Source organism: Choloepus didactylus, chromosome 1, assembly GCF_015220235.1.
Source record: "Choloepus didactylus isolate mChoDid1 chromosome 1, mChoDid1.pri, whole genome shotgun sequence".
Lineage (NCBI taxonomy): Eukaryota > Metazoa > Chordata > Mammalia > Pilosa > Megalonychidae > Choloepus > Choloepus didactylus.
The window spans coordinates 64,979,565-64,997,425 of NC_051307.1; the positions used below are offsets into that span (position 1 = coordinate 64,979,565).

The window sequence follows — 17,861 nt, forward strand, 5'->3', positions numbered from 1 at the left end:
CAAAGCAAACATAAGGAAAGAAATAACAAAGATTAGGGCAGAAATAAATGAAATTGAGAACAGGAAAACAATAGAATCAACAAAACCAAAAGTTGGTTCTTTGAGAAAATCAATAAAGTGGATGGACCCTTAGCTAGGTTAACAGAGAGAGAGAGAAGAGCAGATGCAAATAAGTACAATCAGAAATAGGAAAGGAGACATAACTACTGACCCTGCTGAAATAAAGGAGATAACAAGAAGATACTACAAGCAACTATATGCTAATAAACAAGACAACTTAGACAAAATGGAAAACTTCCCAGAAAAGCATAAACAACCAACACTGACTTGAGAAGAAATAGATGACCTCAACAAACCAGTCACAAGTAAAGATATTGAGTCAGTCATCAAAAAGCTCCCTCAAACGAAAAGCCCAGGACCAGATGGCTTCACGTGAATTCTACCAAGCATTCAAGAAAGAAATAGTAACAATCCTGCTCAAAGTTTTCAAAAAAATTGAAGAGGAGGGAAAGCTACCTAACTCCTTCTATGAAGCCAACATCACCCTAATACCAAAGTCAGACAAAGATACTACAAAAAAAGAAAATTACAGACCAATCTCTTTAATGAACATAGATGCAAAAATCCTCAACAAGAGAACCTAAGATGGCGGCTAGGTGAGACAGGGCAAAAAAACCCCTCCGTGAAAAATACTAGATAAAAGCCAGAAAGTGACCCAGAACACCAGTTCCAGCGATGCACCAGCCGGACAAGGTCTGCTAAATCCACAGGGACTGTGCATTAGGTGAAACCAGGATCTGCATTCTGAAACAAGTGAGTGAGCTGGCTGAAAGTCCAGCGGCTGCAGTGCAGTGTGGGGGAATGGTGGGCTGGTGTTTGGAGATGGACTAGTTCCTTTTAAAAAAAAAAAAAAGAAAAGAAAAAAACTGAGAGTGGCTGTGGTTACAATGGTGAGAACCGTGCAGTTGTAACCTGCAGTGAAGCAAGTTACTCAATGGCCACCATGGAGGCGAGAAAGCAGTGGCATGACATATTTAAAGTTCTGAGAGAAAAACTGCCTACAGCGAAGCACAGCAGGAGCGAACTGTGCCAACATCTCAGTGTCTGGTGTGGAAGATAGCCTGCTGCTGATTGTCTTGGGGTCAAGGGGGCAGAGGGGAGCCAAAAGGAGAAAGAAACCACACCCCTTGCAGCCATCTCCCTGGTGGGCAGGGGTCGCTCCTGCTCTGGGCCTGACCCACGGCCCAGAGCCATGCCAAGAAACCCAGTGTGACAGGGAGTGTTTCCCACAGCACCGTGCACATGCCACAATATTGGCAGTGGACAGTGGCCTTTAGTGCACCCACAGCTAACTGTCCCAGAGCTGGGAAGGCGGAGCTGTGCGAAAAGGGGGAAATTAACATGCCCCATTCAACCATCTTTACAGCAAGCTGGGAATGCCCCTGCAGGGCCTGGTGGCCCAGGGCTTCCCTGGCGGGCCGGCCTGCACTTGTGATGTGGGAAAACCTTCCCTCAGCAGAGGTCCTGGAAGAGCACAGCTGAGAAGGGGGATGGACCCACTCGGAAATCCCAGGGACCCTAAGCCAATACCAAGGACTTGTGGGTCAGTGGCAGAGACAATCTGTGGCAAGACTGAAATGAAGGCTTAGACTCTTGCAACAGCCTTAAATCTCCGGGAACACCTGGGAGGTTTGATTATTAAAACTCCCTTGCCTCCCTAACCACCCAGACACACACCCCACATTCAGGGTGAATAGCACCAACAACACACCCAAACTTAGTGCACCAATTGAACCCCACAAGAATCAAATCCCCACACAGCACAAAGACAAAGTTGGGGAGAACTGACTTGAGGGAAATAGGTGACTCACGGACATCATCTGCTGGTTAGTTAAAGTGTACGCCACCAAGCTGTAGATCTGACAAATTAGAGATTGGTATTTTTTATATCCGGAAAGAAGCCTATCAAGTAAATCAAATGCCAAGAGGCCAAAAAACAACAGAAAATCTTAATGCATATGATAAAACCAGACAATATGAAGAACCCAAACCCAAACACCCAAGTCAAAAGATCAGAAGAGACACAGTACTTGGTGCAATTAATCAAAGAACTAAGGATAAACAGTGAGAGCATGGCACAGGATATAAAGAACATGAAGAAGAGCATGGCACAGGATATAAAGGACATGAAGAAAACCCTAGAACAACATAAAGAAGAAATTGCAAGAGTAAATAAAAAAATAGAAGATCTTATGGAAATAAAAGAAACTGTTGGCCAAATTAAAAAGACTCTGGATACTCATAATACAAGATTAGAAGAAGGTGAACAATGACTCAGCCTCCTCAAGGACCACAGAATGGAAAATGAAAGAATAAAAGAAAGAATGGGGAAAAAAATTGAAAAAATCAAAATGGATCTCAGGGATATGATAGATAAAATAAAACATCCAAATTTAAGACTCATTGGTGTCCCAGAAGGGGAAGAGAAGAGTAAAGGTCTAGAAAGAGTATTCAAAGAAATTGTTGGGGAAAACTTCCTAAACCTTCTACACAATATAAATACACAAAGCATAAATGCCCAGTGAACTCCAAATAGAATGAATCCAAATAAACCCACTCCAAGACATATTCTGATCAGACTGTCAAATACTGAAGAGAAGGAGCAAGTTCTGAAAGCAGCAAGAGAAAAGCAATTCACCACATGCAAAGGAAATAACATTAAGACTAAGTAATGACTACTCAGTGGCCACCATGGAGACGAGAAGGCAGTGGCATGACATATTTAAAACTCTGAGAGAGAAAAATTTCCAACCAAGAATACTTTATCCAGCAAAACTGTCCTTCAAGTTTGAGGGAGAGCTTAAATTTTTCACAGACAAACAAATGCTGAGAGATTTTGCTAATAAAAGACCTGCCCTATTTCAGATACTAAAGGGAGCCCTACCAACAGAGAAACAAAGAAAGGAGACAGAGATATAGAGAAATTTAACAGATGTATATAAAACATTACATCCCAAATCACCAGGACACACATTCTTCTCTAGTGATCACTTATCTTTCTCCAGAATAGACCATATGCTAGGACATAAAACAACCTTCAATAAACTTAAAAAATTTGAATTTATTCAAAGCACATTCTCTGACCACAGTGGAATACAAATAGAAGTCAATAACCATCAGAGACTAAAATTCACAAACAACTGGAGGGTAAAAATGAGGGGGAGATGAAAACATTCCCAGATAATCAAAAGCTAAGGGACTTCATCACCAGCAGATCAGTCCTATAAGAAATGATAAAGGGAATTGAGCAGGCCAAAACAAAGGGACACTAAACAATTGACTGAAACTACATGAAGAAATAAAGATTTCCAGTAAAGATCACATGGTTAATATAAATACCAATATAACTGTATTTTTGATTTGTAACTCCACTATTTACTTCCTATAGGATCTAAAATACATAAACTGTAATGATAAATCAGTGGTTTTGGACTCAATTTAAAATATGTAATTTTTGACAAGCACTACATAAAGGTGGGGGAATGGAGGAGTATAGGAATATAGTTTATGTGTCCTATTGAAGTTAAGTTGGTATCAAAGAAAAACAAGACTGTTATAGATTTAAGAGGTTAAATTTAAGCCCCATGGTAAACACAAAGAAAGTATCAGAGAATATATCCATAGAGATGAAGGGTAGAGTATGGGTTGTGAGAAGTGGGGGAAGGGGCAATGGGGAGTTAAGAAATGAGTGTAGGGTTTCTGTTTGGGGTGAAGGGAAATTTCTAGTAATGGATGGTGGGAAAGAGCATTACAACATTCTAAATGTGATTAATCCCACTAATGGAAGGCTAGGGAGGGTGTGGAATGGGAAGATTTAGGCTGTATATGTTTCCACAATTGAAAAAAAAAAAAAAAGACAGTCTAAATAGATAATGACAATTAGATGCCAAGGATGATCCTGGATGGAATCTGAGGATGGAAGAGAGGAGGCTCAAAGGGACACATTTGGGACAAAAGAAAGAAAAAAAAGGAAATATAGAATGTAAGCTTTGTATCAATGTTGAATTTCTTGAACTTCTTAGCTGCGCTTAATGGGATTACATAAAAGAATGTTCTTGTTCATGGGAAATGTATATGTGAATTATATTGTTTGTTCAAGGGTGTATGCAGCTTGCTCTCATATGTTCAGAAGACAGAGCAATAGATGATGGGTGGTCAGGAGGGAGGGAGGAAGGGAGGGAGGGAAAGAAAGAAATGGTGGTGTGACAGGATGTTAAAGTTGGTGGATCGGGGTATCAGGGGAGGGGGGTCGGGGTATGCTGGAGTTCTGTGTAGGGGGTTTGTATTGTTTTTGCAACTGTTCCTATAAGTTTGAATTTATTTCAAAATAAAATTTAAAAAAAAATCCTCAACAAAATACTTGCAAATCAAATCCAGCAGCACATTAAAAGAATCATACACCATGACCAGGTGGGGTTTATTCCAGGTATGCAAGGATGGTTCATATAAGAATATCAATTAATGTAATAAAACACATCAATAAATCAAAGCAGAAGAACCACATGATCATCTTGATCAATGCAGAACAGGCATTTGACAAAATTCAACATCGTTTTTTGATGAAAACACTTCAAAGGATAGGAATAGAAGGGAACTTTTTCAATATGATAAAGGCAATATATGAAAAACCCACAGCTTACATTATACTCAAAGGGAAAGACTGAAAGCTTTCCCTCTAAGATCAGGAAGAAGCCAGGGATGCCCACTGTCACCATTGTTATTCAACATTGTGCTGGAAGTTCTAGTGAGAGCAATTAAGCAAGAAAAAGAAATAAAAGACATCCAGATTGGAGAGGAAGAAGTAAAACTTTCCTGTTTGTAGATGACACAATTCTATATGTAGAAAATCCAGAAAAATCTATAGTAAAGCTTCTAGAACTAATCAATGAATACAGCAAAGTGGCAGGCTACAAGATCAATGCACAAAAATCTGTAGTGTTCCTATACACAAGTAATGTGCAACAAGAGGAGGAAATCAAGAAAAAAATTCCATTCACAATAGCAACCAAAAGAATCAAGTATTTAGGAATAAACTTAACCAAGGCCACAAAAGACCTATACAGAGAAAACTAAAAGAAACTGCTAAAAGAAATCAAACAGGACTTCAAAAAAATGGAAGAACATACTGTGTTCATGGATTGGAAGAGTAAACATAATTAAGATGTCAATTCTACCTAAACTGATTTATAGATTCAATGCAATACCAATTAAAATCCCAGCAACTTACTTTGTAGAAATAGAAAAACCAATAACCAAATTTATTTGGAAGGGCATAGTGTCCCAAATAGCCAAAAATATCTTGAGAAAAAGGAACAAAGTGGGAAGTCTCACACTACCTGACTTTGAAACATACTACAAAGCTATAGTGCTCAGAACAGCATGGTACTGGCATAATGATAGATATACCAAACAATGGATTCTAATTGAGTGTTCAGAAATAGATCTTTGCATCCTAGACAATTGATCTTTGATAAGACAGTCAAGCCAAAGCAACTGAGACAGAGCAGCCTCTTCAATAAATGGTGTTTGGAGAACTGGATATCCATTTCCAAAAGAATGAAAGTGGACTCCTATCTCACACTTCATACAAAAATTTACACAAAATGCATCAAAGACCTAAACATTAGCACTAACACCATCAGATTCTTAGAAGAAAATGTAGGGCAATATCTTAAAGATCTTGTGATAGGAGTTGGTTTCCTAGACCTTACACCCAAAGCACATGCAATCAAGGAAGAAATAGATAAAAGGGATCTCCTCAAAATTAAACACTTCTGTACATCAAACGACTTTGTCAGAAAAGTAAAAAGCCAGCTCACGTAATGGGAGACAATATTTGGAAACTGCATATTAGATAAGGGTATAATATCCCAAATATATAAAGGAATCCTACAACTCAACAACAGAAAGACAAACAACCCAATTAAAAATAGGAAAAAGACATGGATAGACACTTTTCTGAAGAGGAAATACAAATGGCTCAAAAACATATGAAAAAAATGCTCAACTTCATTGGCTATTAGGAAAATGCAAATCAAAACCACAATGAGATATCTCACAACTACCAGAATGCCCATTAACTAAAAGCAGAAAATTAACAAGTGCTGGAGAGTATGTGGAGAAAGAGGCACACTCATTCACTGTTCTGGAAGGCAGTATGATGGTTCCTCAGAAAGCTAAGTATAGATGTGCCATATGACCCAGCTATTCCATTATTAGGTATATACTCAAAGGAACTGAAAGTTAAGACATGAACAGACATTTGTAAACCAATGTTTATAGCAGCATTATTCACGATTGCCAAGAGATGGAAACAGCCCAAATGCACATCAACAGACAAGTGGATAAACTGTTGTATATACATATGATGGAATATTACGCAGCTATAAGACTGAAGAAAGTCATGGAATGTATAATAATGTGGATGAACCTTAAGGACATTATGTTGAGTGAAGTTAGCCAGAAACAAAAGGACAAATACTGTATGGTCTCCCTAATATGAATTAACATTAATAAGCAAACTTTGAGAGTTAAAAGCTGATAACACAGGTTATCAAAAGATAGAAAGAGGGTAGAGATCAGGCATTTGATGCTGAAGAACTACAGAATGTTCCATAGGATTGACTGTATAGATCCAGAAATAGATAGCATAATACCTTGTGGTGGTAGCACAATATTGTAAGTATACTGAACAAAGATGTCTTGAGTAAACCTGGAAGAGGAGGGCTAAGGGCATGTATGACAACAGAGGTAAAGATAGATGATAAAGACTGGGACTGTATAACTTAGCAAAAACTAGAGTGGTCAATGATTGTGACTAAATGTCCAAATATAAAAATGTTTTTATATGTGGTAGAACAAATGAATGTCAGCCATGCAAAGTGTTGAAAAAGTGATGGTATTGGGGAAAAAATATAATCAAAGCAGACTGGAGTCTATGGTCAACAGTAGCATTGTAATATGCTTCCATTAAATATAACAAAGGCAATATACCAAAGCTAAATGTATATGAGAGGGGGATATAAGGGAGGGACATGGGATTCTTGGTAGTGGTGGTGTTGTCTGACTTTACTATTATAATGTATTATATGATATTTTATTTTTATTTTTATATTATTCTTAAAAAATTTTTTTCATAGTAATCAATGTGTTCAAGTGCTGATTGTCATGATAAATGCAAAATTATATGATGATACCACAAACAACTGATTGTACACTGTGGATAATTGTATGGAATGTCAATGTATCTCTATAAATTATAGGAAAAAATATAAATAGGGATAAAAGTGCTGGAGAAAACATGGAGAGAGGGATGTACCTATTTACAGTTGGTGGGGATGTAGAATGGTGTAGCCTATCTAGAGGACAGTGCAGTGGTTCCACAGGAAACTAAGTATGTGGGTGCCATAAGGTCCTGCAACCCAATTATGGGGTATATACTTGGAAGATCTGAGAGCAGGGACATGAAGGGACATTTGCACACTGGTGTTTATTGAGGCAGTATTCACAATTTGCAACAGGTAGAGAAGGTCTAAGGGTACATCGGCTGATGAACAGAATGGTGAACTGTGGTGTATGCATACAATGGAATACTGAGCAACTGCAAGAAGGGGTGAAGCTGTGAGACACACAACAAGATGAATGGATCCTGTAGACAGCATTTGGAGTGAAGTACACCAGAAATGAAGAGACAAACATTATAATGCCTCAACAATATGGACTAACTATAATGTGTAAACTCAGAATTGAATCTTAGAGCACAGCTTATAAGGGAAATGCTTATTATGATGGCCCCTAGATTGTAGACTCTTACAGCAGTCATATCTATTCCCAAATTGTAATGGCTATCTCCAAATTCCAAGATGCTGATCCCTTTGTGTATAACCTGGTCGGTCTCTGGAACTCTGGGTATCTGTGTGATACCTGAAACTCAGAGCTAGAGCTTGGCAGATATGAATGTCAGTATTACTGCATACACTAATTTAAAAAGGTGAAAAAGAATCCAGACTTCAATTAGAGATAAGAATGAAGCAGATCTGTTTAGGACTAGGGCAAATCAGGCCAAAGAGTAAAGGATAATACTGACTGTTTTAAAACATCAGCTTCTTTGCGAGACCAAGGAAAGAGATGTTTATTTGGTGTAGGATCTATATTTTCTGTAGTACATTACCTAATTTAACTTATACAGTCAGTTTATTCAAACCCCATTAATTACATGGAACTTTGTGAATAGGAAGTGATATCTGGTAGGTTTGTACAGGATATTGTGAAATAGAGACACATGCCAAAGTAATTTGGGCAAAGAATAAAAATATATATGCAGGGCCTCCCTGAGAAGCTGGAGGAAAATGTGGAAATATTGGACATCCCCAGCTGGGTTGTCACTCATATTCTCACAAATATTGAGGACAGATGGTTTGGTATACCAAGCCCTCTATCTTGGGGCTTGCCCTTATGAAGCTTTTCACTGCAAAGAGAGGCCAAGTCTACTTATAATTGTGCCTAAGAGTCTCCCCTAGAGTACCTCTTTGTTGCTCAGATGTTGCCCTTTCTCTCTAGCTAAGACAACTCAGCAGGTGAACTTACTGCACTCCCCCCAATGTGGGACATGACTCTCAGAAGTGTAAAATCCCTGGCAATGCAGGATATGACTCCCAGGGATAAGCCCAGCCCTGGCATCTTGGGATTGAGAACATCTTCTTGACCAAAAGGGGGAAGTGAAATGAAACAAAACAAAGTTTCAGTGCCAGAGAGGTTTCAAATGGAATCAAGACATCACTCTGGTGGGCATTCATAAGCACTATATGGATATCCCTTTTTAGGTTTAGTGTATTGGAATAGCTAAAAGGAAATACCCGAAACTATCAAATTGCAACCCAATAGCCTTTATTCTTGAAGATGATTGTATAACTATGTAGCTTACATGGGGTGACAGTATGATTGTGAAAGCCTTGTGGATCACACTCCCTTTATCCAGTGTATGGATGGATGAGTAGAAAAATGGGGGCAAAAACTAAATAAAAAATAGTGTGGGATGGTGGGGTGGATGATTTGGATGTTCTTGTTTACTTTTATTTTATTTTATTTTATTTTATTTTATTTTATTTTTTGTTCTTATTTTTATTCTTTCTGGGGTAAGGAAAATGTTAAAAAATAGATGGTGTGATGAATGCGGAACTATTCAATGGTACTGTGAACAGCTGATTGTACAGCATGGGTGACTGTATGGTATGTGAATATATCCCAATAAAACTTAATTTTTAAAAAATGAAGGAGAGAAAATAAAGAAAAAAATGAAGGAGAGATTAAGACATTCCCAGATAAACAAAATCTGAGCGAGATCATCACCACTACACCTGCCCTACAAGCAATGAATGCTAAAGTGAGTTCATCAGCCAAAAAGGAAAGGACACTAGACAGTCATTCAAAGTGGTATAGAGAAAGACCTGTGGTAAAGATAACAATTTGGGTAATTATTAATACCAGTATTATTTTACTGTATTGTTTGGTATGTAACATCACTTCTTACTTCCTATAGGTGCTAAAAGGCAAATGCACAAAAAGTAATGATAAATCTATGGTTTGGGAGATACAATGTATGAAGATGTAAGTGGTAACAAGTACAAATAAAAAAAGTTGGGGAACAGAGGAGTATAGAAAAAGTATGTGTATGCTATTGAAGTTAAGTTGTTACCACACCAAATATGAATGTTATATATATAAATTTTAACTCCATGGTAATCACAAGGAAAACAGATGAAAAATATATCCAGATAGAAAAGAAAAAGCACTGAATATGGTACAATGCAAAAAATCAAATAAATATAAAGTAGACATTAACAGAAAAAATGAGGGACAAAAAGGTATAAGACATACCTAGGCTTAAACACCAAAATGACAGAAGATAGTCCAACATTATCAGTAGTAACTATAAATATAAATGGATTAAACTCTCCAGTCAAAAGGCAGAGATTGGCATAACAGATAAAACAAGCATGACTGAACCATATGGTGTCTGTGAGACTCACCTTAAATTCAAAGATACAAGTAGGTTGAGGGTGAAAGGATGAAAAAAAATATACCATGCAAGTAATATCCAAAAGAGGGCAGTGCTACCTATATAGACATCAAGTTAAAAACATTTATGAGGAAAAAAGACTGTCATTATATACTGATAAAGGAGATAATTCAATAAGAAGATGTAACAATTATAAATATATATGTCCCCAAGAGCAAAGCCCCAAAATATCTGAAGCAAATGGACAGATTTGAAGGGTGAAATTGATTAATACATTAATACTATTAATTAATACATTAATAGTAGAAGACTTTAATACACCACTTTCGATAATGGATAAAACATCTAGTCAGAAGATCTATAAGGAAATACAAGACTTGAATGATACTTTAAACCAACTAGACCAAACAGACATACATTGAATACTTCCCCCAACAAAAACAGAATACAAATTCTTCCCAAGTGCACATGGCTCATTCTCCAGGAAAGAACATAAGTTAAGTCACAAAATAAGTCTCAATAAATTCAAAAAATTGAAATCATAGAATTTATATTCTCTGACCACAATGGAATTTAGCTAGAAATCAATAACAGAGGGAGAAATGGAAAACTCACAAATATGTGGAAATTAAAAAAACATACTCTTAAACAACCAATGGGGTAAAGAGGAAATCACAAGCAAAAATAGGAAAAACCTTGAGGCAAATGAAAATGAAAATGCAAAATACCAAAATTTATGGGAAAGATTTCAAATCAGAGACTTAACCACAAAAGTGGAAGAATTAGAAAAAGAAGAGCAAGCTAGACCCAAAGCAAACAGAAGGAAAGAAATACTACAGATTAGGGTTGAGATAAATGAAATAGAAAAGAAAGAAACCATAGAGAATCAGCAAAAACAAAAGTTGGTTCTTTGAAAAGATCAATAAATTTGACAAATCATTAGCTAGACTGAAAAAGAAGAGAGAGAAGCTACAAATAACAAAAATCAGAAATGCAAAGGGGGACATTATTACCGACCCTACTGAAATAAAAAGGACTATAAGAGGATATTACGAACACCAATAAATTAGATAACCTAGATGGAATGGACAAATTCTTAGAAACACACCAACTAACTATACTGACTCATGAAGAAACAAGAGATCTCCACAAACAAATTACTAGTAGAGAGATTGAATCAGTAATCAAAAACCTCCTGACAAAGAAAGCCCCAGGACCAGAAGGCTTCACAGGGGAATTCTACCAAACATTCTAAAACTTATTTCCAATTCTGCTCTAACTTCTCCAAAAAATTAAAGAGAGGGAACACTCAAATTCATTCTGCAAAGCCAACATCCCTCTCAGAGCAAAGCCAGATAAGGATACCACAAGAAAACTACAGACTATTATCTCTTATGAATATGCAAAAATCCTCAACAAAATACTAGCAAACCAAATCCAACAGCATATTAAAGAATTTATAAAACATGATCAAGTGGGTTATAGTAGGCAAGGTTGGCCAACATAAGAAAATCAATTAATGTACACAAACCCATTAACACAATGAAGGAAAAAAAACACATAATTATCTCAATTGATGCATAAAATGTATTTGACAAAATCCAATACCCCTTCTTGATAAAAACACTTAGAACACTAGGGATAAAAGGAAACTTCCTTAACATGGTAAAGGATACATATGAAAAGCCCACAGCTAACATCCTACTTAATGCTGATAGAATGAAAGCTTTCCCTCTAAGATCAGGAACAAGACAAAGATGCCCACTGTCACCACTGTTATTCAAAGAAGTTCTTGCTGGAACAATTAGGCAAGAAAAAGAAATAAAAGGCATCCAAATTGGAAAGGAAGAAGTAAAAGTTTCCCTATTTGCAGATGACATGATCCTATACACAGAAAATCCTAAAAATCTACAACAAAACTACTAGAGCTAATAAACAAATTCAGTGAAGTGGTGGGGTAAATCAGCACACAAAAATGAGTAGTGTTTCTATACACTAGTAACGAATACCCTGAAGAAGAAATCAAGAAAGAAATTCCATTTACAATAGCAACTAAAAGAATCAAAGATCTAGGAATAAATTTAACAAAGGATGAAAAGACTTATACCCAGAAAACTATTGCTGAAAGAAATCACAGAATTCCTAAATAAATGGAAAGATATTCCGGGTTCAATGCAATCCCAATTAAAATTCCAACAGCCTTCTTTGCAGAAATGGAAAAATCAACCATCAAAATTATATGGAAGAATAAGGGGCCCCAAATAGACAAAACGTTCTTGAAAAAAGAAGAACAAAGTTGGAGGACTCACACTTCCTGATTTTAAAACTTATTACAAAGCTACAATAATCGATAAAGCATGGTACTGGCACAAATGCAGACATATAGACAAATGGAATACATTGAGAGCTCAGAAATCAATCCTCACAAATATGGCCAATTAATTTTTGACAAGGAAGCCAAGTCCACTCAATGGGTGAAAAATAGTCTCTTTCATAAATTGTGCTGGGAAACTGGATATTCATGTGCAAAAGAATGAAGGTGGATACCTACCTAACACTACATAAAAAAAATTAACCCAAATTGGATCAAAGACCTAAACATAACAACCAGAACTATAAAACTCCTAGAAGAAAGGGAAGCATCTTCAGGACCCGGTGTTAGGTAATGATTTCTCAGACTTTACCCCAAAGCATGAGCAACAAAGGAAAAAATGGATAAATGGGATGTCTTCAAAATCAAAATATTTGTTCATGAAAGAACTTCATCATGAAAGTAAAAAGACAGCCTACAGAATGGGAGAAAATATTTGGAAACCACATATCTATTAAAATTTAATATCCAGAATATATAAAGAAATTCTACAACTCAAAAACAAAAAGACGAACAACGCAGTTTAAAAATGGCAAAAGAAGCAAATAGACATTTTTCCATAGATATATAATTGGCCAATAAGCATATTAAAAGATGCTCAATATCATTGGCCATTAGGTAAATACAAATCAAAACCACAATGAGATACCTTTTCACACCCACTAGAATGGCTAATATTAAAATAATGGGAAATAACAAGTGTTGTAGAGGATGTGGAGAAATAAAAACACTCATTCATTGTTTGGGAATATAAAAAGGCATAGCTGCTGTGGAAAACAGTTTGGTGGTTTCTCAGAAAGGTAAGTATAGAATTATAGACCTGGTAATTCCCCTTCTAGGTGATATATCCAAAAGAACGGAAAGGAGGGACCCAAACAGATATTTTCACACCAATGTTTTCAGTGGCATTATTCTCTGCTGCCAAAATATGAAAGCCATTCAAATATCCATTAACCAATGAAAGGATAAACAAAGTGTTTATTTACAATGGAACATTATTCAGGTGTAAAAAAAGAAAGGAGTTCTGATACATGCAACCTGAATGAACCTCAAAGACATCATGTTAAGTGCAATAAACTAGATACAAAAGGACAAACATTGTATGATCTCACTGATATGAAATAATTATAATAAGCAAATTCATAGGAATACAGGTTACTAGGGGCAAGACTGGGGTTTGGGAATGGGGAGGTAATGTTTAATTATACAGAGTTTCTGTTTGGGGTGAAGGAAAAGTTTTGTTAATGGATGATGGTCATGGAGGCACAACAATGTGAATGTAATTAACACCACTGAATTATATATTTGAATGTGGTTAAAAGGGGAAATTTTAGGGTCTATATACCTTACTAGAATAAAAAATTTTAAAAAAACCCACAGGTCTGTGCAACACAATCTGTGAACCCTAATGTAAACTATGAATATAATAAATAGTATAATAATATTGTTTCATCAATTGTAACAGATGTACCACATTAATGCCAAGTATTAATAATATAGGAAGCTGGGGGGAGGGGTATCTGGGAACTCGATTTTCTGCATGATTTTTCTAAAAACATACAACTTCTCTGGTTAAAAATAAAGAGCAATGGGGAGCCATTAAGTTGTTTTACAGAAAGGAGGGACATGATCAGAATTATTCTTTTGAAAAGATATCCGGCCAGTGTGGAGAATGGGTTGCAAACGAGTAGAGAGACCTATTGAAAAGCTTTTGCACCAGGAAAAAGGTATTTTTCATATGAATTAGGGTAAAGACAGTGGAAACAGAGAGAAATGGATGGATTCAAGAGAATATTAGGAATTGGCAAAAGGGTAGGGAGAGAGAATGAAAGACAGGAATCTAGGAAACTAGATGGATCATGGTGCCATTCACTGATGAATGGAACCCAAAAAGAAACAGATATGCAAGAAAATGAGTTCAGCTTTAGGTAGGTTGAGCTTAAGGAGAGCTTGGACAAATCACTCTAACCCAGTAGACTGTGAAATTCGGATTAGATGGTCTCTAAAGTTCCTTCTAGTTCTATCATTAGAATCATAGATATACAGACTGTTAGACAGTATTACTAAGGAGCAATTGCTTTTAGAAATAAAAAAGTAAATAAAAGTAAAAATGCATATTATTTCATTGTTCCAACCCAGTTAAGCCCTAAGACTGAAGAATACACCAGGCATGGAAGTGGACATGGGTTTAATTGTGACTTACTGACAGGAGATGGTCCCATGGTTGCAGCTGGCTGTGGAAAGTAAACTACGCAAAAAGGAGAGCAGGGAGTGCCAAGGGGGTGGCTTATAGAGACTTAGTTTTATAGGGTGTGACAACAGAGTTTCAGCAGGATTAACATGATTTAGTTATTAACAGTAATCAGGGAAAGGGAGTTTTAAGGCTTTGACAATACATTCTTTCCCCGATGAGAAGGTCTGTTGACCTGTAATGTCTGTCCCAGTCTTGTAGGCAGCTGCCTATGTAACTTGCTCTCAAAATCGAAGAGGGGGGAGGGGCCCTTAGTCCTCACAGAGATAGTGTTTATTGAAAAAGTGTGCTTTCTGAGCAATTTGTTCTTCGACTCAGAATATCAGGAAATATTTGCTTAAAATAATTTTTGTGTGTGCACAGAAAATATGGATATCTCACATCCTGAACACACTACCTATTAAGAATATCAAACAATGGAGATACATTCCGTTCTAATACGTATTCACTAATGACTTCTTCCTGTTCAGAATAAACATGCTATTCTATGATAATTCTTTTGGTAGAGTTTCTGGACTCAGTCTAGAAATCTCAGTTGCAGAAGATGAATGGTATTTTGTACTTGTGTTTACTTTTTCTTGTAAGGCTAATAGTGGTTCACAACACCAGCTGCACTTAGAATTACCTGGCAATCTTTAAAAAATCCCCATGCCCAGGCTACACTGAAAATAAATTATATCAGTCTCTGGGAGTGGGATGCAGTCCAACCAAGGTTGCAAAATCATTGGCCTAAAATTTCCTAAATGAGCAAGGCCTTCTTTTTATGAACAAGGCTGAGAACAGGTCAACACAATTTCAACAAATTCACCAATAACAGATATCCTTTACCAACAGATGTTTCTAAAGCAGAATGTCCGCCCAGAACTCTCCATCACAACACACTCTAAACATGAAGTACAATGGACTCTCTGCTCTATCCTCCCTTTTTCTCCCATCTTGCAATGCTTGCAGAATCCTTCCAAACATATGAAAAGGGGGAAGCATCACAGAGAACCCTGTTATAACTGATAGGTTAATCCCAGAAATAGCCAAGTTCCTTCAAATCATCACCCATTTCAGCCTCTTTTGAATCTCTGCCCCATCTCATGACCAACAGAGTTCTTTACCATACTGTTTAATACAATCATGAGGATTACTGGGAGTTGTGGGGCTCACCTGAGTATTTAGTCCACTGCTTGGGTTGGATGCTTAGAGCTCTCCTCTCCATTGACGAGCCCACACCCAAGAGAGGACCACATGGCCCCACATCCAACTAGGGTACTCAATCCCAGCATAGGATCAGTGGTATCATCAGTGATTAAGTAAATGAATGAGTGAGTGAGTGAGGGAATGAGACCACACAGAGTTCCAATTCCATACTGCTTGCTCACATTTGATTTGAAACCTAAATACACCCCCTACCACCACTTACAGGTATATTCCAGCTACACTTGTACCTAATCTCTGCTGCCCAGAATGCATCTCTAGACAGTAATTCACCTACGCAGTTTTCAATCTGCCCTTCCCTCCAATTTGATATAAAATTCTGTGCTCTGACCTGGATCACATAGCTTAGTGTTGCTGTCTTATACAATCACCTGCCTCCTATTGTAGTCTAGATATTTTGAGGATGCATAGAACTGGAAATCTTCAACCCCTATAGGCTCAAAATCCCTCACCTTCCATGATCTGTTTTGTTTTCTATTACCAGGATCCAGAAATGATCTTTTTCCTAAACCTAAAGGCCAATAGAGGGAAGAAACATGGCACCAGCAAACACTTCTAGGTTGTGTTATTCCTATGTTTAAAGACCATAATCATTAATAACAATAAAGCAATCCAAACCACTGCCCCATCATGTAACAATCTATCCTCCACTAAGGTGTACCATTTTTACAGAACAATTTTACTGTTAGCCTTTAGACCGAAACAACAGATCATTCCATATAAACCAAAGATGTTTTCCTACCCAAGAGAGAGAAACAAGTCTGCCACCTGGTAAAGTCAGACAGTAAGCAAGAATAGTGGCTGCAGTGGTGGTCTGGAAAGGGAGGTGACCTTAAGATGAGGAAAAACATTTGGGACTTACCCACAGGTCTGGTCATTGCAGGAACTGGACCAAAAAAAAAAAAAAAAAAAAAAAAAAAAAAAAAAAAACCACCATTAAATTTGGAGTGAGTTTTGGAATAGGTGTGGCACATCTATGTTGCCAAACATGAACTCAGGAAAAAAAGAAGACACTTACCTGCTTACAGTTTCCTTCTTGTAAATCAGTTTCTAAGGAAAGCAAACATGTAAAAATGACTAAGGGAGCTATTAAGCAGGAAATAAAACTTTTTCCATAGAGAACATTAATTCCCTAACATTGTAGAATCTATGTTAGTATTCTCTGTGCTTAGAACAAATTCTCTGTGGTTAAAACAAGGTACTAAAGAGGCCAAGTTTGTTTTGTGACTGTGGGACATTTTGACACTCAGTCTCTGTTTATGTGCTCTCTTAAACGGGCAAAGATTACAGACCTTACCTGCTAATCATTCCCAAAAAATCCGCAAGTTAGAGGTTTGTAGAGTTTTACATCAACCTGCCATGGATTTAGCATCAAATTATTTTATAATCTAAAATATTTATAGTAATTCTCTTCTTAGAATAATAGAGACATGTGGATTAAATAACTGATAAATCTGTTTCTCCAGAATTCAGACAAATTGTATCAATAATTGGATTATTCCTCCAGGGCATTCCAAAGCAAAGGATCCCCGAGTTTCCTCTAAATTGTAGTTTCATTTTGAGATGAGAAGACAACTAACTTGGAATCAGGAAACCTGGCTTCAAGTCCCATTTTCTTCTCTTTAACTTATAGGCAAATCCCAAAACCTCTCTGGTGCAGGGCCTCAATTTCCTCATTTGTAAAATGGGACAGAAGATTATCTAAAAACCTCTCGCTGCTCCTCTTATGCAACAGACTCTTTCAGAATAATCTCAACTCTTCTCATGGTTTCAATTACTATCTCAAGGATGATGCATCTTAAAGCTATATTTGCAACTCAAAATACTCTCCTTGACTTCATACCTAAATATCAAGCAATTCACATTTCACACAGGCAGCTCAAATCAACACATTAAAAAGTGAACTCATTCTCTCTGCCACATCTACAGAGCTGCTTTTCTACCTCAGTACTTGG

At 36.9% G+C, this 17,861-nt stretch overlaps 1 protein-coding gene across 1 annotated transcript in view; it reads right to left on the reverse strand.

Annotated features, from left to right (window-relative positions):
* IMPG2 (interphotoreceptor matrix proteoglycan 2) overlaps positions 1-17,861 on the reverse strand; it is a 106,295-nt gene that overhangs the window by 66,418 nt on the left and 22,016 nt on the right. The window contains exons 4-5 of the mRNA XM_037834871.1: positions 16,925-16,956; positions 16,769-16,792 (exon numbers count right to left, since the gene is read on the reverse strand). Coding sequence (XP_037690799.1) covers positions 16,769-16,792; positions 16,925-16,956 — 56 coding nt within the window. The remainder of the gene's footprint in view (positions 1-16,768; positions 16,793-16,924; positions 16,957-17,861) is intronic.